The following is a 26103-nucleotide window of genomic DNA, read 5'->3' as shown; positions in this document are numbered from 1 at the left end:
GTACCAGTTGTAAGCAGGGGAAGATGGAGTTTCTTTTTGTGGATAAATACTTCCAATAGAATATTCCTAGTATTTCCTAAAGTACATTTTACATGCAATACTAATATGCAGTCTCTTTGTCTATTAATTTACACTCTAGTTTAATATATTTTCATTTACCAGACTTCCAAATCCACCAAATGGTGCAAACAGATGAAAGCTGAGTCAATTTGATGATGAGCTCAGGAAAAAAAACCCAAGTCATTATGCAGTGGAATATTGCATCAAATTTATTTTAAAAAAAAGAAATCAGAAAAGAGACAGATTTAGAATTAATCCTCCATATCGAGCTCTATGTGACACTATGCAAAATAAGACAAGAACAGGTCCACCCCTAAGAACTTTACAACAGTAATCATGGCCAGCACTCATGTTGGAAGTCTTTTGTGTTCATTTAGAACTGCAAGAAGCTACACAGTGATGGAGTACTATTCCACTTTTTTCCTCTTGAGACATACTGAGGTAATGAATTCATTGGATGTCATGTGGGGCTGTGTACAGAAGGAAGGACTGATCCATGTGAAGTCTTCAGGTTTGGGGCTGTCACATGAAAACACTTGACCAGGTTCATGGTGAGGAAACCGAGACAAACGTTTACTGCAGGACTTCACTCGGTGATGTGACGGGAGCCGTGAGCGCCGTGAGCACCCATGCGCTGAGGATCCTGGGAGGGGTAGTGGATTGCACCCGGAGGTCTCATCGTTATAGCAGGGGGCACAGGTGGAGCCATGGGACCCATAGGGTGGTACATTGGAGGACCAAAAGCTGCGTGGGCAAAAGAAGGTTTTTAGTATCCATTTCCATTTTTCTTTCTGCATCACTTAGAAGTAAGTCTAAGCCATGTTTTTACCTGGAGGAGGTGGGTTGATACCTGGAGGTGGAGGCAAACCTATGTTCATGACAGCAGGAGCGGAGCTGGGATCCAGGTTAAAATAGTTGGCATGACCCTCTTCATCTAAAGCTGGAGGTGGAGGCAGCGCTGGCAAAGAGAAGAATTAAAGGCGGTAAAAAGATGTTCTTGCTGCATCTTAATCCAGATTCTGAATTCTTGTGGCTGAGACTCGGAGCAGGAAGCCTTTTGCCCGCCCAGCGGATTTTCTACCCCGCAGATACATATTTTTACCCCAACAGCATTTTTTCATCTGCTACTGATCATCAACGAATTTGAATACAAACAATACTCAGAAATGCAGTTTTGAGTTTAATTTTCTTCAAATATGTCCTCCATCATCCAAATAATGAACATGATAAATGTTAAAAACACCATTTTCATCAAAGTGTGTCGAAGAAGGAACACGCTTAGAAAACTGCTGTTTGATGAAAACAAAAAATAACCAAATGTGCTTTATTTTAAAAAACAGTGTAGTAAAATGTAAGATGACCGTTTAGTTTCTCATAAAAACCCTCAGATCCCAAACTAAAATGTAACGTGTGGATCTCAGCATCTTACAAATCCAAATAAGTGGCTCTTAGAGACATCGTTTTTTTAGCAAGTGGTTATGTTTATGGGAAAATGATTTGACCTCCTAAAGGGGCGCCAACACCCCTGACTTGAACTGCATGTGCGCACACATAAAATACTGACCCCCCCTGTGAGAGAAGACTTACCTCCAGGAAGTCCAGGTACAGGATCCAGTCTGATGCCAAGCTCATCATCTTTGACACCATCTTTTCCTCTCGCTGCTTGAGACCTAAAAGACAAACAGGTTTGAATTTTGATTGACTTGAAAGACAAAAAAAAAGGTGACAGAATATCTCCCAGATGGGAAGAACCTGTGTGCTACAATTAAGCTCCTGCTGTGTTTCTAATAACCACTTTTTAAACGCCACACTCAGCCGTTTCCCAACACTTGTAACATCGATGGTGGCTTCACCTCAAGGCAGTTTGAAAGGCTCTTGCTCTTTTAAGAACATCTGGCGTTTAACAAGCAAATGACAGCACGGCCTCCTCAGTAACCAAGAGTCATCGTACCTCCCCCACTTGACAGTGAGCCTCCGTCCGTTAAGGATGAGTTTGTTGAAGGACTTTTCTGCGGCCATTTCAGCTGCCTGGCGCGTGGCAAACTGGATGAAGGCGCACTGCTGCCTTTGGACTACAGTGATGGTTCGGATTTCACCAAACTGGTAGAAGTGACCCCTGCAAGAGTACACATAGAAATTCAAGCACAGTATAAAGGCATCAAAATTGTCACTTCTTGTTGTGACAAAGACAGAAAAAAAAAAAAAAAAAACCTTACTTGAGATCTCCATCCGTGACATTGTCTCCCAAACCGCCTATGTAGAGAGTGGTGATGGACTTATCCTCTGGTGGGTCTAGTCGGGGCATGGTTGAGGCTCGCTTTAGCAGCTTGTCAGCGACCGGGTCATTGATGCCATAGTAACGGTCCTTGATGTTTTGGTCAGCCAGAGGATCATCGGGATCGGTGGGCTTTTCGTGCCTGAAATGCAGCAAACACAGGAATAAAACCCAAAGACACACAACATGCTGGTATATATTTTTTATCTTTTAAACCAAATAAAACTATGGATTACAGTTTCAGATCTACCAAACAGCAGCACCTTTGTCTTTTGGTTACAGATGCTATTAGTCCTCACCTGTAGGGACATTCTTCGCCTCTCTTACACTCTCCCTTCACCCAAAAGGAGCAGATGTGCGGCCGGTTCCTCTTGTAATATGGCGTGGTCCTGGCCAGCTTGAGCAACATATCACTTGAGCTCGTAGCCTTGCCGAGTTGGCCTACAGGCCGTGTGCCGTCGGAATTAGCCATCTGTGAATGCGACGAGTCGTTAATGACAATAAATGTGCAGTTCTGATCAAAATGCTCCAAGCTGTTCTCGGTGCAGTGATATTTACAGACTCCTGAGAGCTGCAAAGGAACTGGGAAACCTTTGGAAGTTGTGTTGCATTTTTCAATATGAAAACAATTTGGAAGTAAAGGAAATGACTGCAACCTAAAATAATATACGTCATAACAAGCAATGCTACTGAAGAGAAAAGTCATTACATAAAGGAAATCTACCTCTCTTTCCATATTCTGTGTGTAATACTCTTTATTCACGTCCGAGCGAGGAATCTCATCTTTAACTGTGAGGCCTGTGTCACGGACCTGGATAGGCAGACCTGTCAATCAAAACACATCAAGAGAAAGTGTTACACTGACAAATAAGACCTGCACAAGGGGTACACAAATCCAAATTTAAGTAGAAAGATCCCGAGACTCACCATACTCTAGATCAAGCAGACATGTCTGACAAACATTTTTCATTTTACTGCAAGTCTGGCAGACTTCTGTCTTCTTGAAACGCATTCGAGTCCCCGGGCACCATCTGAATACAGTGAAGGGTCGAGAACAGATCTAATGGAAAGAAGAAAAACTTTAAATCCAGTTTAAAGATAAAATATTTCAAGTTTAAGCTGTGTATTCTTCTGAAGGCTAAGGAAAATTAACAGAAAGCCATACCTTGCATTCTTTTCCATATTTTTCTTTGGTCTGTATATAAAAAAAAAACAACTAATATGATTAATGTGAATTCATAAACAAGACCTACAAATAATTCAGCTGGAAACTTACTCACCATACGGATGTAAGGATTCTCCCCCAAGCATGTCTGACACAAAATCGGAAAATCCTGAAACAGACAAGAAAACGTGGATTCAACAATTCTCAGCTAATCATTTACTAGTATTCAAGCTGAAGGGATACCGTTACATTTCAGCCTCTGCTTGACAAATGTACATGTGAGGGTAGTAAAGCTTTCAGCATCACCCACTTTTCCATCTGGTTAAGGATGCTGTTTCCATCCTTCTGACCGCATCAGCCAAAAACCCCAAACATGGGCAGATCATTGGGCTCAAACATCACTTACATATTCGGGTTACAAAGTTTTTAGACTGTAGCTTCAACTAAAACTAATCAAATGTCTGGTTGTGTTATGCTTTAAGGGAAGACACAAACACTTTTTATCTTTTATAGTCGTGTTAAGATTTAAAGGTACAATTGTACATTTGCTTGATTTACATTAGGACCACAGTGGGAACTTAAATTAAGTTGCCCAGTTTACATCGGATTGGTTAAGTGTCGCATTAACTGCGTTAAAAATGCCAGTCAGGTATGAATCAATTACTTAGACATCTTTTAGCTCATATTTTATTCTCAAACAAGAGAAGAAGTACTGTTACGGAATCAAACAGGAAACCTGTAACAGCAATTGCGAAAAAAAATACATGAATTCTTAATATTCGTGATGACGAGGTTGCAACATCATGGTTTGAGATCAACAAACAGGTCTATTGTTTAAAACTCTGATTATTCTACATACTTTATTCTTTAAACTTTTCTAAAATAATTGTTTTTGACTGACATTATGCTGAGTCGGTCTTACAAATATGACATTTCAACCAACATGACTTCAGCATCGTAAGGCAGCTAAAGCTAACGTAAATTAGCATACATGCCGAGCCTCGTTTAGGTTGATAAATCTGTTTGGACTTTTGGAAATGGATGATACTAGCTGCCAACGATCCACAATCTGTGTTTGCCTGACCCATTAAGGGATTTAAAGACTTACAATTACTGTAACGATACGAAGAACAGTAGCTAGCTACCATGCTTCCCGCATTAGCATTAGCCTATGCTACTTAGCGGGAAGCTACCTTGTTACACATCAAAGAGGCTTTTGGGTAATAGTATTCTTGAAATGTGATAAAATTGATGTGTGGTCTCTTTACACATTTAGACTTAAACTATAAAAGCAATTCAACATACCGCGTCTTCCCAGTTTTGTCGGTTGTAGGTGTTGGATCCAAGAGAAGTCGCCATTTTGCTGAATGAGAGGAGAACCGGGCCGACAACGACAACTCACAATGCACCGCGCTGCAGGTCCTAGACTTGCCTGTGGGTGTCGCTCTTTCACCAGAAACTGTTAGTGATCAAACCCTCAATGGAATGGATCGAGTTGGACTGGTTTGACGTGTTGACAGTAATATGGTGTGCCAGTGTTGACAATTTAAGATCTTTACTTTCAACTATCTGATGTCACCCGAAAAAACAACAGTTTTGTTTAAATAGGATAACAAGTTTTTACAAGCGTCACAAAATTTTGTTCATTCTGTTTCGAAAATATTCTTGCGCTCTTAACATTTGTGTGAGTAAAGTTTAGTAATCAGTTGTAAGTACTAATTAACTTAACCTTAACTTATCTATCTATCTATCTATCTATCTATCTATCTATCTATCTATCTATCTATCTATCTATCTATCTATCTATCTATCTATCTATCTATCTATCTATCTATCTATCTATCTATCTATCTATCTATCTATCTATCTATCTATCTATCTATCTATCTATCTATCTATCTATCTATCTATCTAAAAGTAGAAAATGTTTCAGCAAAGCATAATGAATGCTTTGTTAAAACAGTTGTTGTTATCCTAAAAAAGCTTTTATTATTTCAGGAACAATATTTAATGCTATTGCTTTTAAAGACCATGAACTTATTTCTATTCTGGAACTAAAGGTTAATAGTTTTTTTTTTTTTAGTTACTTGTTAACCTGATTACGGACTCCGGATTAGACCTAATCCATGTCCATGACCTGCTCCGTCTGAAGGAAAAAAATCTAACTTCTGTAGAGGAGCTATGCAACAAAAATGGTATGTTTTATCAGAAGTTTAAACACATGTAGTTTTCCTCATAAACACATGATTAATTTAATGTATTGCTAAATAATCTAATATATTTTTTAATTTATTTATTTTTCATTTGATCATAAATCTATGATAAATGCAAAAAGGTGATGTAAAGTGTTTTAGGTTTATGAAAAACTGTGAGTCCCAACAGTTTGCGCCGCCTGAGTTTGTGTCATTTCCAGAGACGGAAGAAGTGACAGGCTGGCTGATTGGCAGGTGTATGGGAGCTTGTGAAAGCCAATTGTCCAGTTAGAGTTTACCCGTTTACCTGGTCCAATTCAGGCCATGGTGTCTTTGTTGTGTGAAATTCCAATTAGTGAGGCGAAGGATGCTGAAGATTACGAGTGGGTTTTAAATCCTGAATGTTTATTTAACTTCACAGGTCAGATTGTGGATTCACAGAGCAGAGATTAGATGCAGGCCCACTTAACTGGTCTGCAGAGCTCTTTCAGGCCACATGTAAGTTAAAAACAACTATATTGACCCTCCGTTTTGGGATGTGCTTTTAGAGGTTCATGGACTTTTGGTTGTAAATCAGGGGCATACCATGTGCTTGTGCTTCCACAGTAAGGCGCTGAATGGAAATTTCCATCCGCTTTAACCTTTTGTTTTCTTTCTCTGCTTGGCCAGCAGAGTCCGTCAAGAACATCCCTGAAAAGATCACCACAGGAAACTCCCCCTCAGGGCATCACCTTCCATATCTTAATGAGTCATGTGACCCCGTCCTTTCTATCATGTGAAAAGACTGAGATGGCCAAACTGCTTTGAAGGAAAGCTTTGTCTCAAATTTAGCTAATTAGAGATCAAAATGACCAACCTCATGAGTCACAAGGCCAGTGGATTTGTAGGTGTCTTTGCTGTTCTTTGTTGCTAATGCCTCAACTCTACAGTGGGGCTGTTTCTGAATTTGTCTGTATTAGTTTTATACTCCAAGCTTTCTTTATATTTTTGATTAAAACCCCCCGAAAAGAACTGTATATTCTGTTATAAGATCATCTGTAACCAGAGGCATATTTTGTGACGCTTCATTTGCCATAATGTATGCCTGTAAAGTAATTTCTTATCTATAAATAAATCACGATACCCCCCCCCCCCCAAAAAAAATTGTTAAAAGCAAATCAAACAGCTACTTTTCAATGACATTTTTGAAAGAAATCTGTTAAGATAATTTGAGCATCACTTCACAAGAAAATTGGTTCAAGAGTATTAGCGAACAGAAGATCAAGGTCCCTTTAATCCCAGCACCGTGGAGCAGGGATGCAGATAAGCCCAAGAAATATTGAGGACTTCAACATGCATGCATGCGCATAAGAAAAAAAAGTGTCGCTTTGGCGCCACCTGTTGACAGTTATGGGCCACTGCTGGGTGCACAACGCTGCAGAAGGAGAGGGGCTTCCTCACATTTCCAGCTTTCTCCCAGCCGAGTCGGCCGTGCCGCTTCCACATTAAGGACAACAGCGAGCCGAGACCCTTTTCTGTTCACTCTTCGAAATCCAGCGCCGCTTTCCTTCCAGCCGGCTCGAGAGCGTCCGAAATCTGCTAAAACGAGGTGAGTACGTCGACACAAAAACAAGTGTGCTGGCGCTGCTTTTCGCCTGTGTTTGGTACCGCGGAGCCCCGCCGCGCGCTCTCCCAGGCCGGGCTCGTGTTCGCTGTCTGGCTCGCGCGAGGCTGAGGCCAATGCCTGACTCCCCTCGACTGAAGATAAAACAAAAAGCCCCAGAGGCAGCGTTCATATTTAGCCTGGCTCTGACGCGAAAAATGAAAGGATGCGTTCACTGCTCGAAGTTTAGTGCCCGGCAGAAGCTAGAGCTGCAGCCGGTTTGCACCGAGATTTTCACGGCGGAGTACCGCGATCGAATCCCGTGAATGCACCAGCGGCCACCGAGCAACTTGTTTTGATAACTTTGTAGCCGCTGCGGTGCGTTTAACGCCGTGGATATGCTCGTTTCAAGTAAGTGACTCAAAACAACTCAGGGGTAACAATAAAATAATCCTTGCTTTCCCCCCCGGCGCGTCTAATTTAAAAAAAAAAAAGAAGCCAACGAGTGTGTGCAAATCCAAATGAAAGGATGATTCGTCTTTCACTTCATTCTGCAAGTCCACACATGACAAGAGGCGGACAAAAGACTAGAAGTGGAATGCAATGGCTCCCAACACAATCTTTTATAAACGATTGAGTGGGATTTGGCTCTCAGCTGTGGTAACAGGCTCCGTGTTGTGATACGACGCGTCGGATTATTATGACCTGCAGTAATCCCTTACTGGCTTATTATTTACGAAGGTTTTAACAGTCAGGCGTATTTTTTTTCTGAACCGCCTCAAACACGGGCAGCCCTCCTGGGTGGGAGAGCATCCCACGACGCGGGATTCTCCAAACTTCTTTTGAGGGAAAAGTAGGACGATGGGATTCGGCGGTTTTAATTGGCTGTTTGTTGCGAGATTGGAGCAGTGTCTTCCTGTACGCGCGAGGCCAGTTTTGCTGCTCCTTTGTTGGTAGAGCAAAGGTCTGTCTCTACTAAGAGCTGCAGATGTTCAGTAATATAAACAGTGGAAGGTTTGTGTAGGGGGGACAGTCCAGACCTGCCTGATATGGTTTACCTTGGGGTGCTCCTAGCTGAATAAGAGATTACAGAGAACATTGACTCATGCTGGAAATGGATTTGGCAAAGTCACAAGGACTTTTGCAGAGCACATTCCTTCAGCTGCATGCCGGCTTCATGAGGTTTATCTGACCGGTGCTTCATAGTATTGTTACCCATAAGCCTCTAGTTGCCACATGTTCCAGCTTGCATTTTGCTGATTGAAAAATATAGGGCTTATTCCATTTGAAGATTACATATTAAGAGGAGGAGGGGAAGAGCAAAAAAAAAAAAAAGCATGATGGTTGCTGTTGCATGCTTATTAAATTTGCTGAATCTTAAGTTGTGTTCTGTTTATCCACGCCAACTGTTTGTCTGGTTGTTCTAAACCTCCATCTGGCCAAACGCGCTGTGATCGGGCGGCTTTCAGCTGCCAGCGTGTCGCTGCGTCCATTTGATCATGCACTAGCATCTCCTCGCTTCAGACACATCTGGGGATGCAATACCTGCGCGCCAAGGCCGATAAAAGCACAGGAACTCTGACAAATCGTGTCACCAAGCAGCCCTTTTTTCAGGATGAGGGACGATCGGACTGGTTGCCGGAACTCATTGTTTGCCTAGTGGAGCCCTGAGTGCCTTATTGTTATCTCCACCTAGAGGAGGATGTCAACATAATGGTGTGGAGTAACTCTACCATCACGTTTAAAGCCACACAGAGTAATTGTTGGGAGCTACAGGGCTCACAACATGCCAGCTCTTGTAGTTTTCCATGTCACTGCCCCTTGTAGGCACTCTCAGTGTGTGGGGAGCAGACCTCTCTTTAGAGTGGAGCTAAAGCCAGGCATCTTTCCAAAACTTGAGCACCCCCAACTTTTTTCTGTCCTTTTTTTTTTTTTAGTGGATATAAGCCTTGCTTTGTGCCCCAGTGCTGCTTCATTTTCATAAAGTAATGACTTACTTCACTAAATACTACAATCTCCCATTGGAATTGGACTTCCTGTAGATGCGCACAATCGGATGTTTCCTCACTGCCTTGGGATTTTGAGTTTATTACGCCAACTCTACGTAGAATTATGTTGCATTTTTACGCGGCGAAGGTTATGAAGGGTCAAAGGAAAAATGCATAGTAGGCAGCTCAGCAAAACCTAGTTTTAGCAAACCATATGATGCGGGCTGTAATCCTCAGGAAAAACCCAGAGAGTCGCTTCTCGAATGGTGCTGGGCTCCATTAGACAGTTGGCAGGCACCGGGGGTGTCCACATGTGTGACTGCCTGGCTAGGCTAGCTGCGCAGCTGAAGGCTACAGTATGCAGGCAGATCAGATTACTGAACGATTAGCCATGGCCTCCTATCCGCGGCTGAAGGAAATGATTTTCCACTGTCATAATTCCCTTGACTGAATTACGCAGACCAGTGACTCATAGATACTCTATACAGGTTGGAGGACTGCACGGCATAATCGTTGCTTTGTTTTGGGGAGGGGTTGCACCTTTGTTGCACAGAAGTTAATGGTATTCTTGTTAAGATTTATGTAGTGTACCTTTTTTTTTTTTTTACTAAAGCTGATTTTTTTTTTTAGTGTCCTGCCATCACCAATGGAGAATGGAAGTTTTATTTCATGGGCGGGCAAAGACGGCAGCTGTGAAACAGTGCTGAGAACTTCTCTCTGTCCTATGAAGAGATATGTGTCAGAATTTAAAGTGCCTTAAAAAAAAAGGAGGGGGGGTGGGGTGGTTAAATCCTGCTGGCCTCTGGTGGAATTTTGCTGAATGGAAACAGAGATGAGAACAGGAGAGGCTATCTGTGGCCGGACCATGTTCCTAAGGTGCACACCCACCCCCCCTGAGGCAGGAATCTGATACATTCCACAGGCTCCAGTATCCAGACAAATAATGGTAACTGGGGTGTAGCGTTTCATCAGGTGACTGGGTCATAAGTGTTGGGAAAGGAAGAGCTATGTCATAGGCCCAGAGCTGGCCGGCTCTGGTTTCTCGTAGGGTCAGTAAGTGGGCCAGGAGAGCGGGAAGTTATACGAGATATGGATTTACAGCAAGACAAGACATCTTGTTTTTTTTCTTTATTGCTTCTCCTTTTAACACAGCCATTTCCTCCTTCCACTATTTTGGTTCACGGTTTCAGTCATGAATAGTAACTGAAAGAAGTATTTGATCATTTGCTGACTTTTAAGGTATGCCTACCTAGAAACAAATGGACAGTTTCATCCTAATGGTAGGTTTGGTTAAACAGTGAGAGATGGAAAATCACTGAACAATCAAGAAATGGACTTTATGTAATGAATTTATGTACCATATTTTCCACATTATAGGGTGCACCGGATTATAAGGCGCACCAGCAGACATGTATAAGATGCACCTAACTAAAAGGTGCATTTAGTGAGACAGACTTTATTAACTGCGTTCATTATAATTCTAGAACTTGTTTGGTACACGCTACATGATAGCCACGTTAACGTATTTACAATACCTGTAAACCCAACCTCTGATACCACTAGAACAAACATTAGTGTGACTACCGGTACACAAACTCCCAACCTTGTTAGTAGTATCATGGAAAAAACACCGCTGCATGTTAGCCACGTTACCGTTTTTACAATAAAACGCCACCTTGTTTGCAAATTAAAAAAAAACAAAAAAAAACGGACATTTTGATAGACCGCCGTGTACCTCTCAAAACAGCTTAGACATCAGTAAACACAACCAGAATGAATCCATATGTAAAGTTGCTCTTAGAAAAAAAATAGTCTTTTAAGTGCCCTGCATAGTGCAGAAAATATGGTAAATGTATTTGCCTTTTTATTGAGGGAAATGTTGTGTTTGAGTTTGATGCCCAGTCCTACCCATTCACTTGGGTTGGGTAAATGTACAGAATCAGCATAGATCAAGGACTATTTCCTCCACTGGTGACATTCTTAACCCTTGTGCTATCTTAGATGACCCCACCCTTACATTGACGTGTTCTCCCTACCATGACAAAGGTGGATAAAGGTGGAAAGATTTCATGTAATCCATGGACACCAGTGAAGATCATAAATCATTGAAGAAAAAAGGTTCAGTGCACTTTTTAGTGGGTCTAGATGACCCAACTCCCAGCGTTAAAGTGCCTAGGATAGCACAAGGGTTAAAGTTTTTTTTTTCTCCCACTTCCACACCAGTTCTGATTGAAGCTTGTCAGTAAAAAATAAAAATCACAGTCACATGATGATAAGACCTTGACCCCTGTGTAATTTTTCAACTTCCACCTCCCTTCGGATCGGTTCTTGTACGATTTTCTACTCTCGGTTCAGTTTTCAGAACTGCGTGCACTTTAGCCCTTCAGCTAAAGGCTATTTTTACTGCAAGACACAGAAAAATGCCCTGTTTTATTTAGTGGTCAAAAAACAAGCTGTCGGGTGTTAATGGACTTCACCTCAGCCATTTCGATGGACCCTCAGGGTACGGCGCGCTCATGCACTCGGCGAGCCAGCTCTCTGCACTGGCCTGTTAATGAAGCCATTTTCAGAGATGGAGAGATGCAGTAATGGGAACGCACCACTTCACTGCAGGATATTCTAACCCCGTCTTCATCATAAGTGCTATCAGTCATCGGATACGATTACACCCCCCCACACTTTTCCTATTTAGGGGTTTCATTTATTTTTTTGTTTTTAAGGCTGAGAAGAATCTTTGTTTTTTGGTTAACAAAGCACAAGTTGATCTATTTTATCATTTAGTTTGCTTCTCTCAGTTCCTACACGGTGGACTTTAAGCTCATATTGCTGGACTCAGAGTTCAGGGATGTGAACTTCTAAAGAGGAAAACAGGTGGTGGAGGGGCGGGGCGGGGCCATGTTTGTACTGTTGCCTGATGCCTTCTTTTAAATGTTTGAATGCATCGCAGATACCACACACACACACACACACACACACACACCCTCAGCCAGTGTCAAAGCATGCACACCCTTGCCCGTGAATGCCTCGACCTGAATGCAGCGTTGTTGCAAACGGCTTCCAGCTGATGCGAATGGAAAAAGCCGAGCCCTTTGTGAGAAATGCATTATGGGAAGATGACAAAAGTCTTTTTACATGCAGTCAAAGTCAACCCGAGAATCACTGAAGTGTTCCTTTTATTTTTAAAGACATGTTGTTATATCCTCATTTTTGAATAAATGTGGATTTTTATGCATTTTTCAGTTTAGCTTTATTTTGAAGTTGTTAGTGTTCTCGTGTCATTTTAATCCAGATGTGTCTGGTTGCTGGCTTTCAGAGGAGCTCTGTCTTTTTTCTGCTAGATGGTCTTGTTTCCGTTTCATACTTTATGCTTAATATTCCACTAAATAGGAGACGTGGTCCTCCATCGCCTTAACCTTTCAGTAAGCTACTTCCACAAATGCTGACCAGAAGAGAGGTTAAGAGAAAATTCTGTTGTTGCTGACAAGAATTTACTGTGAACAGCAAAGCAGAAGAGTTCAAACTTCTCTTTTTGTTGCAGCAAATGATTTGAAGATGTTAGTATAAATAAAGATGTGGAGGCTGGATAACTGTGAGCTGAATCAGTGACAGCACTGAAGCCGCTGTCACTGCTACACCCAAAGACAGATTCCCAGCTTCAGACGCTCTGAAGAAAGTGACAGGGACTCTGTGTTTTGCTTTCTAATGCCACCGTTTTTGAACTAATAGTAGTCAGCTCTCAAGCTGAAATATACATGTGTGTAGATATAAATATATAAATGGTAATTTAATTGCCTTGATAGTTCTCTTTTTAAATAGATGTCAGTTACTGATTGGCACATGGCTGTATAATGAGCTGGGAAACAAATGCTTCAATTTCAATTTGTTCAAGCTTTTAAATGCAATTGCAGCAATAGATACGGGTCAGAACAGCTGTCCTTCTGTGTGCTGCATGTGATTCATGCTTAATATTAGAAGTGATTGTTGTAACGCGTGCCAAGTTATTTATCAAACTGAAAAACAGAGAAATAACTACAAATCCCTCTGTTACTGCAAATATTGCATTTAGTGCATGTTTGCAAAATTGCAGTTGTCTTTACTAGAATTTGAATGAGTTTTGTGGTGTTTTTCTTCATGCTTTTACATTCTAGAACTAATTTGCTATTTAAATAATGGCTTTAAAAGCAGGTGGAATAACAAAGTGGATTGTGCTCTAAAGCCTTTAATCAAAAAAATAAAGCACATGAAGCTAAATCTGAGCATCGTCACGTCACCAGTTTGAAAGATTCACTGAAACAACAGCATCCTCAGTTCCATGTAAGTTCCTTCAGAAATCACAGACGAAGACTCTTGTTTAAAAACAAAAAAGTAATTGGGGAAATTGGCCTGAGCTTTCTCCAGCTGTGTGTGGACAGATGTTCTGCAGCGCAGAGAAAAGATTGGAGAGATCTGCAGAGTCAGCCACAACAAGGTTTGCAGACCAAAGTGAAGGACTTGTAGCTTTGTTATCTCCGATGGTTGATTGCTATCGTTTTCTTTATCAGCTTTAACTGGAGACTGACTTATCAGGCATTGAGATATTTGTTGTTGGTTTTTGAGGTTAGTAAACATAATTTACCCACAGCACAGATTCAGCTCTTTTCCTGGCATGTCATCAATGCTGGAATTTTTTTACTCTAAGCACATAAATCAATTTTCTGGGGGAGAAAAAATCAATTCCATTTTTACCTTCAAAACTAAAAATCCGACAACTGTATTTAGGTGATGAAACTGACAAATCCTAAAATACTGAAAGCTTGGAGTGAAGCTCACAGCAGCTAACTGAGCCCGATAATCAGCCGTTTACTTTAGTCGATGCTAAATTTACAGTACAGCGCAGTATGCCCAGTACTGCATTTTCTCAACTATGGTTATCTTAATGCACAGACTGCTTATGTCATTGTCCAGTGAAGCAGTTTGTTTTTACAGTAGAGTCTATACTACGGCTGCACGATATGAGGAAAACTTGCAATGCACGATATTAATGATTAATTAATGTGGTATATGAAGAAATGGCAAAACAACCAAAACTATCATTACCAACAGTTTGAAAATCATATTCTAAATGACCCTCGTCAACATAGGAGACGCACATCTTGTATAAAAGGGCTCCATCCGATTGGTCAACAACGTGGAGGGATCTGTTTGATCGGTCAAATGTACAAAGGGCTGTATTTGATTTGTTAAAGACCCGCTCCGATGTTTTTAACATGTTCTTGTGGCATTTTTCATCGATAAAAAGAAAAGAAATTAAACTCAAAACTGCATTTCTAAATGATTGTTTTTTTTGTGAATCAGGGGCAGCTGGAAAAAAAAAAGGCTGTTGGAAAAACATTGCAGTTTTGGCGTAAGAAATACACTGAGCAGGCCACAAGCCTCCCGCTCTGAGCGCTCAGGGGTTGATCCACGCTACGGTCCCGCCCACAACTCAGAGGCGAATTTCTGATGAACTCCTGCAGAAACTACGTCCTAAAAAAACGACACAGGTTTTTTTAATTTGGCTAAAAATGGCACAATCATAATTTCATCATAATTTCATCATAATTTCATCATAAAAAACCCTGGGAACGCTTTAAAAATAGATCAAAAGATGGCCGTAGAAGGAATTTAGTTGTTTTAGCATGTGTGTAAACTTTAAATGTATTTATTGTAGTTTACGCCGTCCTTTTGAAATACATGCATTTCACGGGCTGACATTGTGATGAAAATACATTTTTGAGTTATTTATTGCTGAAGTGGCAGAATCAAAAGGTGTTTGTGTTGACAAAGACATCCCAATCAGCCTTCAGATGGACGTTATCGACAGACCTTCCTGTAATATTTCCATGTAGACCACCTCAGGCCTCCTGCCAAGGCAAGATTTTCTTCCCCATAAGACAGGAAGACGGAGATATCTGTATGACTGCACATGATGGATCAAACAGCAGATATTTACAGCTGGCTGGAAATACACTGTATGCAGACATGAAAGGGGTTACCAGACAGGCAGCAGTATAAACCGTACACTTCCTAGCATTTTACAATTCTATATTCAGGCATGTCGGTTGTTTAAATTACAGGTCGTGCCTTTTGATACATGCGTGGATAAAGGAAGGCCTAGTAATGATGAGTCAAAAAACACAAAGAACAAATGTGCAGCTAATTGAGATCCTTTTGTCCAAAAGATTTCTTTAATGATGGCTCAATCAGCAACAGACAAAAAAAAATAGATGAAGTGTTCTACTGCGCAGGCACAAAAAATATTGGAGCAGAGGGGAATTAAAAAAAAAAAAAAACATGCAAGCAAACTGGGAAGCAGAGCGAGAACAGAGAAAACCTAACAAAAGATAGTCGGAACAGAGTGGTGCCGAGCAAAACACACCAGAACAGGCTGTAATTGTGTTGTGCAGGACTGACCCCAGCGCATCCCAGCAGGCAATGCATGATGAATGGGCCTGGCTATGACTACATCTCACACCCCCTCCTCCTCCTCCTTTTCCTCACATGCTCTTTTCTCTCCCTCTCTTCTCTGTTGCCACTATTAGCCCTCCTTCTGTCCCTCCCTTCTCCCCCCCCCCTCCCCAAAAAAAACCACACTCTATTCAGCTTCTGCCATCCCGCAAGATTAATTTGCATTCAGGGCACTTAGTTCTTGTATTGTGCTCTGACACAATGACATATTACAGTGCACAGCACACCTATTAAACATATAGTCTAGCTTGAAGAACAATGTTTTTTTTTTTTTTTTTTTTTGGTGAGATGTTATGATGGAGTGCAAATGTGAAGGAGGTGAAGCGTGTAGACTCAGCTCCGCCGGTTACAAACACAGAAAAGTCTCTGACACACAAGTCACTGCAGAATCATTACAGGAACAGTTAGATAACCTCGATTAATGATTTACTAGAGCCAAACTAATAAAGTGGGTCAGACTCAGCTGGCAGTAGTAGCTAGAGCAAGAGACCTTCAGGTTAGGCTGTGTGTGAAGAGGAGCAGCAGCGAAAGAGAGCCAGTAAAAGGAAATTAAAGAGGGAGAAAAGCATGAAGGTGTTAGTATTACACCACTCTAGACCCTCAGGAAAGAGACCGTAATACATGGGAAATGGTCTTTTTTTTCTTCCTTTTTTCCTTCAGCTTTGTCACTCCCTTTCTTCTTTCAGTGTTCCATTTTGCCCGAGTCTGCAGGGAAAGGAAAAGAGGTAAAAGAAAAAAAGGAGAGCAAATTTAATTTGCTACACCATCTCTAGCCATCATCCACCATGCCTATAGGTTAAAAAAAAATGGATTCTGGAATTCGAAAAGATGAGAGAAATAAAGAAAGCAAACATGGCTCTCGGGGGGAGGCGTCAGACAATGACACAGAGGGTGGCTGGGCGAAATGGGAGCCGAGTTTGAGGAGGGGCAGTCAGGCGGGGGGTGGTCTGGGTGACAGTTATGTTGGGCAGATATTAACCGGCATGAACCACCTCCGAGGCAGGCCACCTGGGGAGGCCGCTGGGTTACCAAACCATCAAATCAGGCTGTGTGAAAGTAACCAGCGCTGATGGGACGTCATTAAACTTAGAGGTCACTGAGAAGTTAACGAGCCATTACCTCACCCTGTCACACTCGCAGGGGAGACGGGGCATGAAGTTTTTTCCCCAACCTCTCCCCCGAGTGCACCTTTAGGGTGTCGCTCAACAAAGGAGAGCTTCCAGGAGTGACGTCAGCAGAGAAGCTTCAGCTAGAGAGGAAAGCAGCAGGAAAGATTGTGGTAAAGTCACGTCTTGCTCAGTTCCCCTCCAGCTCTTTTATCCCTGTCACAGATGTCTTATGAGGACTCAACAGCAAAGCCAGAGCCTTCCCCAGCTTCAAATGCTGCTTTGCTGTGTTAGATCAGAGGGAGACGATGAAGACGAAAAGGGAATACACAAGGCGTGCTTATTGTATGGCTGCAATATTGTTATGGGGTGTCACTCTACATTTTCCTCACCAGGTTTAAACTCAAGTTCCACAGCTCTAAAAAACCCGATCAGATGAAACTAGGGTTTTTGACATGTTCTTGTGACATTTTTGTCATGATTGAGGACCTATATAAGGACAATTAAGCTAAAAAAAAATGCATTTCTGGTTATTTCTTTTTTCAAATCTTTGTGAATAAGTAGTGGACCCAAAAAATTGGAAAAGGCCTATTAAGTGTGACGTAGAAGCTACTACGACAGGCCACAAGCTCCCAGCTCTGCTCCATTCTGATGCATTCACTTGTAGATGACTAGATCCATGTACATCTTAAGTTTCTTTGTCAGAACCGGTTCAAAACTGTATGGCTGATATTGCTCGGGTGCACCGGTAATGTCATAAATAGGGTTGTAAGGGGCATTAATGTAAACGGATGAACAGTCACACCAACAGCCCCGCCCACAACTCGCAGCTGAGTATCTAATGAACCACTGCTGCTCTGCGGAAACTATGGCCAAATCCGAATTGCTTCCCCATGCCATGTGACTTCTCCCCATCCCCGCATATATCCCTCCAAGCAGAGAGATATCGAAAAAATTGTGTCTAAATTTGGCTGTTTCTACGACTCGATGACGTCATCAAAATTTGCCGGTCATCTACGTTAAAAAACACTTTGGGATACCACTAAAGCTTCGAATACCCCTATAATTAGAGCAATAGAGAGGAGCCGTAGGGGTAGGGAAGCTATTCTGATTCGGCCTATGTCCTAGAAAACGACACAGGTTTTTTGGTTTTGGCTAAAAAATGACATAATCTTAATTAAACTACCACTTGGAATGCTTAGAATGTAGATCAAACGATGATTGGATTGGGACTTTAAAAAAAGGAGAATCTCTATTATGTCATACCCATAGCTGATGAGTTTGGTTCAAGCTGCAGCTGAGAGTTGGGATGGGCCACTAGGAAGAGAAAACAAACACAAATGTCCAGCCGAGTGCACGGAACGGTCTAAACACCTGTGCTGGATTCAACACACATGTCCTACCACTTGACTTTTCACAGAGGGGGTAGGGTTCTGTTTATGTTTACAGGCTTGCACCAAAGTCTCTTTAGTTTAGTTCTTCTTCTCGGAGCCTTTGGCCGCGCTCGTCAGTGAGTAATGCACGCCTGGTGCTGTTGGGGCCCGGTCTGCAGCGGTGACCCCGCCTGACCTTCCCAACAGACCCCACTGGAAGCCGCACTCTCAGACTAAAACTGAACAAACCTGGCTAAGCAAAACTCATTCATATTGCTGTCATTCCATGTCTCCAGCCTGACCCAGCTGTGTCTGTGCTGTGTGGTTTGCAAACATTAGTCCTGCACACACACAAGAACAGGTGTAAAACACACACAGCGACACACACACCATCCTGCTACCACCCAGGATGGACGAGGCAGCAGACTGAGCAGACACAGCTCTGCTGTGGATCACTGGAGTGGTGTGCTTGGAGTTGCCAGAAGCTCAACCTGAGGTCAGCACTATTACAGTTCTTTCCACCTCAGCAGTTCAAAATGGAGAGTAGATACCATCAGCCATGCTCAGTCTGCCTGTACTACACTGATTTGAAATGGAGAAGATCCATATCTGTAGCCATGCACTAATAGTTTCCACTCAACCATTAGGTTAGATGGAAAGTCTGAGCTGTTTGGATGCTGCTCGCATGCCACAAATCTTTGTTTACAGTGAGGTTAAACACGCTGACAGATGGGAGCTGACTGGGCACCAGATGACTTTGTTGTGATGTGGTGGTGTCTGCTTTGGGGCAAGGAGTCCCGGAAAGTGGAACAAAATGGTTCAACGGCAGAACTGGGCACCAGATGCTTGTGAAGTTTTGGTCTGACCTGGTGGGAATACACGGCGCTGTGAGCTCATCTACTCTGACAGTAAAGTGAAGGAGCCTGTCAAAAACCTGCCTGCTTTTCTGCTTGGTGGTTGTCATGCCTAACAGGTCTGTCATCGCGTACTGACAAAGCAAAACTGAAACCATGGCGCGTTTCTTCGTGGGCGTTCATTTCTTGAAACTCACAACTGCACTTTAGAAAGACTGTAAAGGGATGGAATGGTTTCCGCATGACTTCAAACCCTGGACTAAAACCCGGACATTGGGACTAAATTCCAGTAAGAAACTGTTTGCTCTTGAATATAAAGAGTGTGCATTTCAAGATTCTTATTTTCTTTTCATATTTTTCCAACTAATGTGTTCCTTCGTCAGCTGCTTAGTACAAATAGAAGAGCACACTCAATAAACAAAAATACAACCATGTAGCACCAAGATTTTCCGTTAATAAACGCAAGTATGCAGAAATACATGTGTCCCTTTCGTATGCAAACACCAAATACCTATCTGAGCGATTTTGCAATCAAAATGCTTTAGAAAATTGTAATGTATCACTTAAAATGAACAGAATTTGTACATATTAAGGCATTCAGGAAATAGAAATACTAAATACAAATATTGAAAGTACTTTTGGTCAGTTTTTTCTTAATTTAAGTAATGGCATGGTATCAGATAGTCTTTGTCAGGTATTAACACTTGAACTCGCTCTGCAGGAGACGCAGGGCGATAGTACCTACCGTAGTCAAAAAATGTAATGCTTTAGTGTTACACTGTTTTAGGGCTGACATGACAATGTTGTAACCAAAATGTTGTCAAATTAAGTCTGACATAATAATCCAGCCAGAGTTTGAACTGTCAGCTTTTGTTTTGCTTTGCTTGTTAATGTTGTAATCAGCTTCTACTGGTAAGGCCTTTGAAAATGGCCCTAAATGAGTAAAATCATCAGTAAATATGTTTGATAATATGTAGAGTGAAAAAGATAGAACATCCAATCTTGGTTTTTATGTTTCCTCTGGAAATAACCCACCACCATTGTTTATAACATGACAACTGCTCCGTTCAATTTTATCTTCGTTGAAATAGTCATTCTTTGTCGACACGTTTTTGTTGTCTTTTAGTTTTGCTTCGTTTTTTTTGGCTTTGTTGCCTTCGTTCCATGAATTTGTTAGTGACAGACTTTTAATTTATTGTTCTAAATGTGTGCAACAGGAGAAAAAGAAACACACCCTTAAGGTCCCAGAAGTTCAGCTTCTCCCAGAGAATGCACTTGAGGGTGGCTTGGCGGTTGAGAGCTGATATGAAGGCCAAAAAGTGAATTACAATTTATAGCTAAAGTATGCAACAGTGCTAAGCATCTGGGATCTATTTCAAACAATAGATTATCTTCTCCAGACTTCATGTCAGACTGCAGTCCTAGTTTTTTTTTCTGGACAATATTTGGACTTTTTTTAACAACCCAGGAAGATCAGAGCAGAATAGAAAACAGACCCAGCAATAGCTCATTTGATAAACATCTGAAAGTCTATCACTTATCTTTCTTTCAGGTGAACAATGTCTTTGAGATAACATTACCATACTTTTGTGCTTAAAGACAATACTCTATATTTCTGTGGACGGCATTAATGTCACGCATTTGTTCTTAGTTTTTAAGAGTATATTTTATCAAGGTATAGTGTACAGGGGACCTATACAGGTGCTCCAGGTTATTGGGTTGTCTGGGTCCATGGAGGGTCATAGAAAAGAGCGGCTGCATCTTAAGGTGCACAGGTGGGTCTTACATTTCCCTTGAGGCTCGTTGTAAATGAAAGGTACAGTTATTGAGCTTGTGGTAAGTGTACGTGAAGTTTTTGTGAGCTAATGTAAGTTGCACGCACTGATGTATGGGTGACATTGTCGTATCGTGGCGGCCATGGTGCAGAAGTAGGGCAGCCAACTTCTAATTGGCAGATCGCATGTTCAGTTCCTGCCTTGTGTCAAAGTAAGGCACTGAACCCTGCATTGCTCCTGGTGGTTATAGGTCGCTCTAGCAGTGTATAAATGTATGTTTGTGTGGGGGAATGGGGCTGTGACTGTAAAAGCGGTTTGGGGTTTCTAACAAGGTAGAAAAGCGCTATATAAGTATACCCCATGGTGCCCTTGTGTTACACTGTTGTCATAGTAAAGCATTAGTCACAACTGCCCTTACAGCTGCAAATATGGGGAAATCTATATGGTGCACGCAAAGTAAATGTACTAATCACGTGAACTTCGGGCCCCTTGTGCTCTCCGCAGGATTGGGAGGGGGGGGGGGGGGTCGAAAAAAATAAAAATCCTAAACAATACGCCTGCGTCTTACCTACTTCACTCCTACTTTATCCTAGCCTGTTGTATAGTTGTTTACTACGACCTGTCATGTACAGCATGCCTGTAGACAAAAAGTCAATGGATTTTTGCCCTACAGGCTCACCAAACAATCTATTTTTGTGGACCACCTGCGTGCCCTGTACAGGCCCATTTTTGTCCCACAGACAGACACCCTGTATCTACCCATAGGGACATTTGTGACTAAGCCGTTAATGGTTACACATCCTAATTAACCCCCAACTCAAGTACATTTGTTTGTAGTTGAGTTTAATTGAAGACACCTTTCATACTTGTTTTTATAACCTCTCCTGCCAATAAAAATATGGCCGATTTGTTTGAACTAGAACAAACCCCCACAATCAACAGGGTTGCTAAATACACCTGCTCAAGTGCGTCTCAAACCTGCAGACACAGCAGTGTGTCTGTCATCAAGTGATCTTTCTGCGTGCTCTAATGAAGCTCTGGAGATGTGAGGACATGCCTCGCATTTCACTCGTCACCTAATTGTGTTGATGTAGAGGCCGATATTAGTGTGGTGGTGGATAATCTGCTCAGTGAGGGGAAATGGTGAAACCATCAAGGGACAAAACACGGCTAATTACATTTGCTTATGGTGAGGCAACCGAAGGGACATCTATCAAAAAGTACTGCAAAAAAGCCAGAACTCTGCTTTTCTTTGTTTTTCATTTTTTGCCCAACTGCATGTCGTGTCTGATATGGAACACAGTGGGAAAGTTTCAACATTCATTACCGATCCACATGTTATCTTTTCAGAGAATTCCTATTCTGATGAGGCCGAAATTGAATTGAAGCCGCACACATAGCTGCTGCTTGCTGCCCAAGGAAAATATGTGGGGAGCTCTTGACTGATTGGGGTTCTTTGACTCTGATTGAAGGCAAACTTTCAGCTTTTGCTACTAGAAAGTCAAAGGTAATGAATTAATAATGAAGACAAGACCACTGGAGGAGCTGTCAGGAGGGGGTCAGCAGCTTCTTTGCAGTTTTCAAAGCAAGTAGCTTGGAGTCCAAATGAATTTAAGTAATATGTTTCGGATTTATTTATTTTTCATCTGTCTTTTTTTTTCCCATTTTTCCATTTTTCCATTTTCCCGACAAAGCAATATTAACCTCAACTCCACTGCTGCGGCCTTTTGTGACCTCCAGTCATCTCTCATGAGAAGTAGTCAAACGTTCTGCCGCTCAGGGTCTTCTGCCTCCCTGGAGTTCTTAATGCATTATGACTCCATCGCTCGAGGGGGAGGATGGATCCAATAATATATTAATATGGTGTTGTGAGCTGTCACACAGCACTTGGGTAGAGAATTACTACGCCAGCGAAATTTTCTGCAAAGTCATACTCTTGATTGGGTTCTTTCAAAGGCTGCCTTTAGCCCCCTTTGATTTTCTTTCTAATGCCGGCACATTGGCAGTGACATCCACATCATTCATCCCCAACACTGACCACCATCAGACCTCGCACCGCCTGCTTTTGTGGTGGTGCTCATCTGTCTGGAAGTGGAGGGTAGTTCTGTCACCTGAATCCTGTTTGGCCTCAGGATGGAACCACAAGTTCTCAACATCTTTTTACGTTCTCCGCATAGGAGGAAGGTGTTTGTTGTGATATGCAGAGTAAACGCAGAAGCTGAGTTCTCCAGCTGTTAGCGTCTACGCAGACAGGAAGGGCGAGTGAATCTTTTACTGAAAGATTTACAGAGCTGGGTGTTTACTGTTTGCAGAGGTTTTCAAGAGCCTACAGTCTAAATGTGGCTCGTTCCATGTCACTGCATTCATTTGTTTGCACAAACAATTTTTGAATGACTGCCAGTAGACATTAATCTACCTATTAATTCACTGAAAGGAAAAATATCCAGACCTTCCCTGAAAGTCCTTTCAAGTAGTTTTTTTATTTATTAATTTTTTTTTTAAAGACTGTAAAATGTGATTTGAGTTTTTATAGACACGGCAGTTTGTCTGAGGTCTGTACTGTTTACAGCTGGGTGTGATCCTTTTATTTTTATATATTTTCCAGCTGCTTTAAGCTCTGAGCTTGAATATTTGAAAATAAAGTGAGCCGAATTTCTTCAAATATTTGACTACATTATGTGAATGCATCAGTCTGCAAAAAATATTTTTGCATCACTAAAAGTCGTCTTTTGCTCCAACCGAATTAAATTATAGGACGGTTATCCCTTTGTGATCTCCTTTTGAAGTCGATCCTTTTTGTTGAAAAGCTCTTTAAAGGTGAAAAGATTGAATTACCAGTGATTGACGTAGACAGGGTCTGAGCTTTCAAAAACCCGTCCAGATATGTCTAATGCAATGCTGCTGGAATCAAACAAGCAAAAGTGGGTCTTTTTTATGTACAGACCTTATACACATTCTCACACTATTTTACCTCTTTTCACTCCCTTTTGGGTATTTGTTCTTTGTTTTTTTTTCTTTATTTTTCCCCATCTTTCCTTTTTAATCAAAATGCTATCATCATTATTATTAAAAAAAAATTATTATAGGTCCTCACAAAAAGTTGTAAGGTGTAAAGTTATCTTTTTTCATCTAAAATAGCTTATTCTAATTTTCTGTCTGCCATATACATAATGGAATGTTTAAGAATTGGTGTCAACTGAGTTTGTGTGTAGAAAAAAGCTATTTCCATTTTATTTACATGGTCAAATACTATAATCAGACTTTAAAATACACATTTCTTTAAATAAATGTACAGGAGAGTTGATAGGGGCTTAGCTACCTGAACTTCATGGATCTATAGTTTTTTTATTATAACTTTTCTTAAAATGACTAAATATCCTTTCGTTGAAGCCTTTAAGACCCACTCTGATGAAACCTGTGTTTTTTTTATGGTGCATTTTTCTGATGATAGAGAAAATATCTAAAACAGACAAAGCTTAAAATTGCATTTCTGACTATTTCTTTATTCAAATGGTTTGGAATCAGGAGCAGACGAAAAAATGATCCAGTTGGGACATAAAAGCTACAATTTGCCGCCCCACAAGCTCCGTGCTCTGATATATTCTGATGCATCCACTTGTAGACGACGTGTACGTCTTTGTTTTTCTCGTCTGACCTGGTATCTGGCTCAAAACTGTACGATTGTACAGCTCCAGCAATGCTCGCCATTTATGTTGCACCACTAATGTGAGCTTGGAATTGTGAGGTGGCTGTAAACCGACAGGTGATTGGAAGTGGGGGTGGGCTTAAACCCCTCCAGCACTCCTGCCCACAACTCTGAGGCAAATTTCGAGTGAACTACTGCCGTTCGGCGGAAACCATGTCCTAAAAAACGACACCGGTTTTAAATTTTAGGTAAAAACGGCATAATCCTAGGAAAAAGACCCCTGCGAATGCTTTGAAACGATCCCAAAGGAGGATCAGAGTGGGACTTTAAATATAAATATAGCATGCAGTTTGTTGCAAAGGGACTTGACTCACAAGTACTCAGTAAACATCATTTCTTCTTCATGTTAAGGTATCAAGATAGTAGATACATTTAGTTTCATTTTATATCAAATAAACTCGCATCCTAAATGAGTCGCAGTCCGGATTACACGGGAATTCATTCAGAAGTTATTTAAAATCCCAAGTGTCAAAGAAGGCACAGAAGCACTCCTCTTATTTAAAAAGTTTTAGCAAAAATGCCTCCCTGGTCTGTCTTCATGAACTCTGAACTTCTGTCTGCGCTCTCCTGGGTGATCTAGACCTTAATCGAGATCTTATTAGCATCATGGCTCCACCTGCAAAAAGAATTAAACGTGTCTGTTTGTTTAAACTTCCAATATTGAGGTCAGAATGGGATGTAAAACCGCATCTGATAAGTGTTCTCAATGTGCCTCACACTGACGCCATTGAGCCTTGACAGTGTGATATTAACAGAATGCTTGGAAGCAGTTTAGTCAGAATAAACCTGTTTCTGTTAATGAACAAATTAGTCTGAATAATATTTGGATATTGTAAACATAATCATTGCTTAGTAGCTTGCAGGAGCTTATTGATTCAGACGAAAAGGGAGGGGGGCTGTTATCTGGGACAGTTTATGACTAATAAAGACCTTTAAATTTCACACTAAGGTAACATTTCTAATGTTGGTCAATCCAAAAATACTGAGAATTGCAGTCAAGCCATATTCTAGGTTCAATCAGACTCCAAAAAATCTCAAATCGCAAATGGAGGATGGGGAGACAGAAAGCAAAAATGTAACTTGACATAAAAAAGCATTGGACTTTTCTTCCCCTCACATTACAGCAAAACCAGTGCATCAAATTTCTGACGGCTGAAGGTTCCCCAAAGGTCAGCAGATTCCAAATGTGTGACCTATGGTTTTATTGAATGACACGGCACAGAAGGCCCAGTGCTTCATTTAGAACAAACGTCTTGTGACCACCTCTGCACTCTCCTTGAACCGCCTCTATTGTTTTAAGGGAAGCCCCCCCCCCCCCCCCCCCCCCCCTCCTCTGACAGTGAGCGAATAGATATGAGGTTAGAGGTCAGCACTGTAGTTACTGTTCCAGCCTGGTGTCACTTCACTTTTTAGTGGGATGCGATGGTGCTGCTAATGTAAAAGAAATCCCAGCATCCCTCTGAAGCCTCCCTCCCTCTCAGCTGCTTTACTCTAATTAAATGGGGGCAGTTTCAGTCACTGCCGTCCTCACTCCATTAGTA

At 41.5% G+C, this 26103-nt stretch overlaps 2 protein-coding genes and 1 long non-coding RNA gene across 3 annotated transcripts in view; 2 read left to right on the top strand and 1 right to left on the bottom strand.

The window, feature by feature from the left end:
* Window positions 1-243: 243 nt before the first annotated feature.
* rbm22 (RNA binding motif protein 22) lies at window positions 244-4975 on the bottom strand. The gene is made up of 11 exons (XM_004073311.5): window positions 4806-4975; window positions 3616-3669; window positions 3501-3530; window positions 3263-3395; window positions 3060-3160; window positions 2635-2807; window positions 2277-2477; window positions 2012-2176; window positions 1648-1730; window positions 890-1018; window positions 244-804 (listed from the first exon to the last, which is right to left on the bottom strand). Exons 1-11 carry the CDS (start codon window positions 4857-4859, stop codon window positions 647-649), a joined length of 1281 nt encoding a protein of 426 aa, XP_004073359.1. The 5' UTR covers window positions 4860-4975; the 3' UTR covers window positions 244-646.
* LOC144994886 (uncharacterized) lies at window positions 4816-6492 on the top strand. The gene is made up of 4 exons (XR_013658567.1): window positions 4816-4934; window positions 5584-5695; window positions 6114-6190; window positions 6365-6492. It is a non-coding gene; the product is annotated as an uncharacterized LOC144994886 (long non-coding RNA).
* A 542-nt stretch (window positions 6493-7034) lies between these two features.
* ndst1a (N-deacetylase/N-sulfotransferase (heparan glucosaminyl) 1a) overlaps window positions 7035-26103 on the top strand; it is a 48444-nt gene continuing 29375 nt past the window's right edge. Inside the window, exon 1 of the mRNA XM_004073471.5 lies at window positions 7035-7280. The gene's annotated coding sequence lies outside the window, so the exon portion shown is untranslated. The remainder of the gene's footprint in view (window positions 7281-26103) is intronic.

The sequence above is a fragment of the Oryzias latipes genome, chromosome 10 (genome assembly GCF_053564925.1).
Source record: "Oryzias latipes strain Hd-rR chromosome 10, Olatipes_Hd-rR_3.1".
NCBI classification, from domain to species: domain Eukaryota; kingdom Metazoa; phylum Chordata; class Actinopteri; order Beloniformes; family Adrianichthyidae; genus Oryzias; species Oryzias latipes.
The sequence above is the reverse complement of the archived record's forward strand: the minus strand, read 5'-3'. Positions and strand labels throughout refer to the sequence as shown.

Excerpts from the sequence above, each read along its gene's own strand:
- rbm22 (XM_004073311.5), bottom strand. The coding sequence starts at position 4,859 with ATGGCGACTTCTCTTGGATCCAACACCTACAACCGACAAAACTGGGAA. Across the intron at positions 2,808-3,059 it reads CACAGAATATGGAAAGAGAG|ATGGCTAATTCCGACGGCAC; the intron begins GTAGATTTCCTT and ends TCGCATTCACAG. Across the intron at positions 1,731-2,011 it reads CTCACTGTCAAGTGGGGGAG|GTCTCAAGCAGCGAGAGGAA; the intron begins GTACGATGACTC and ends TTTGTCTTTTAG.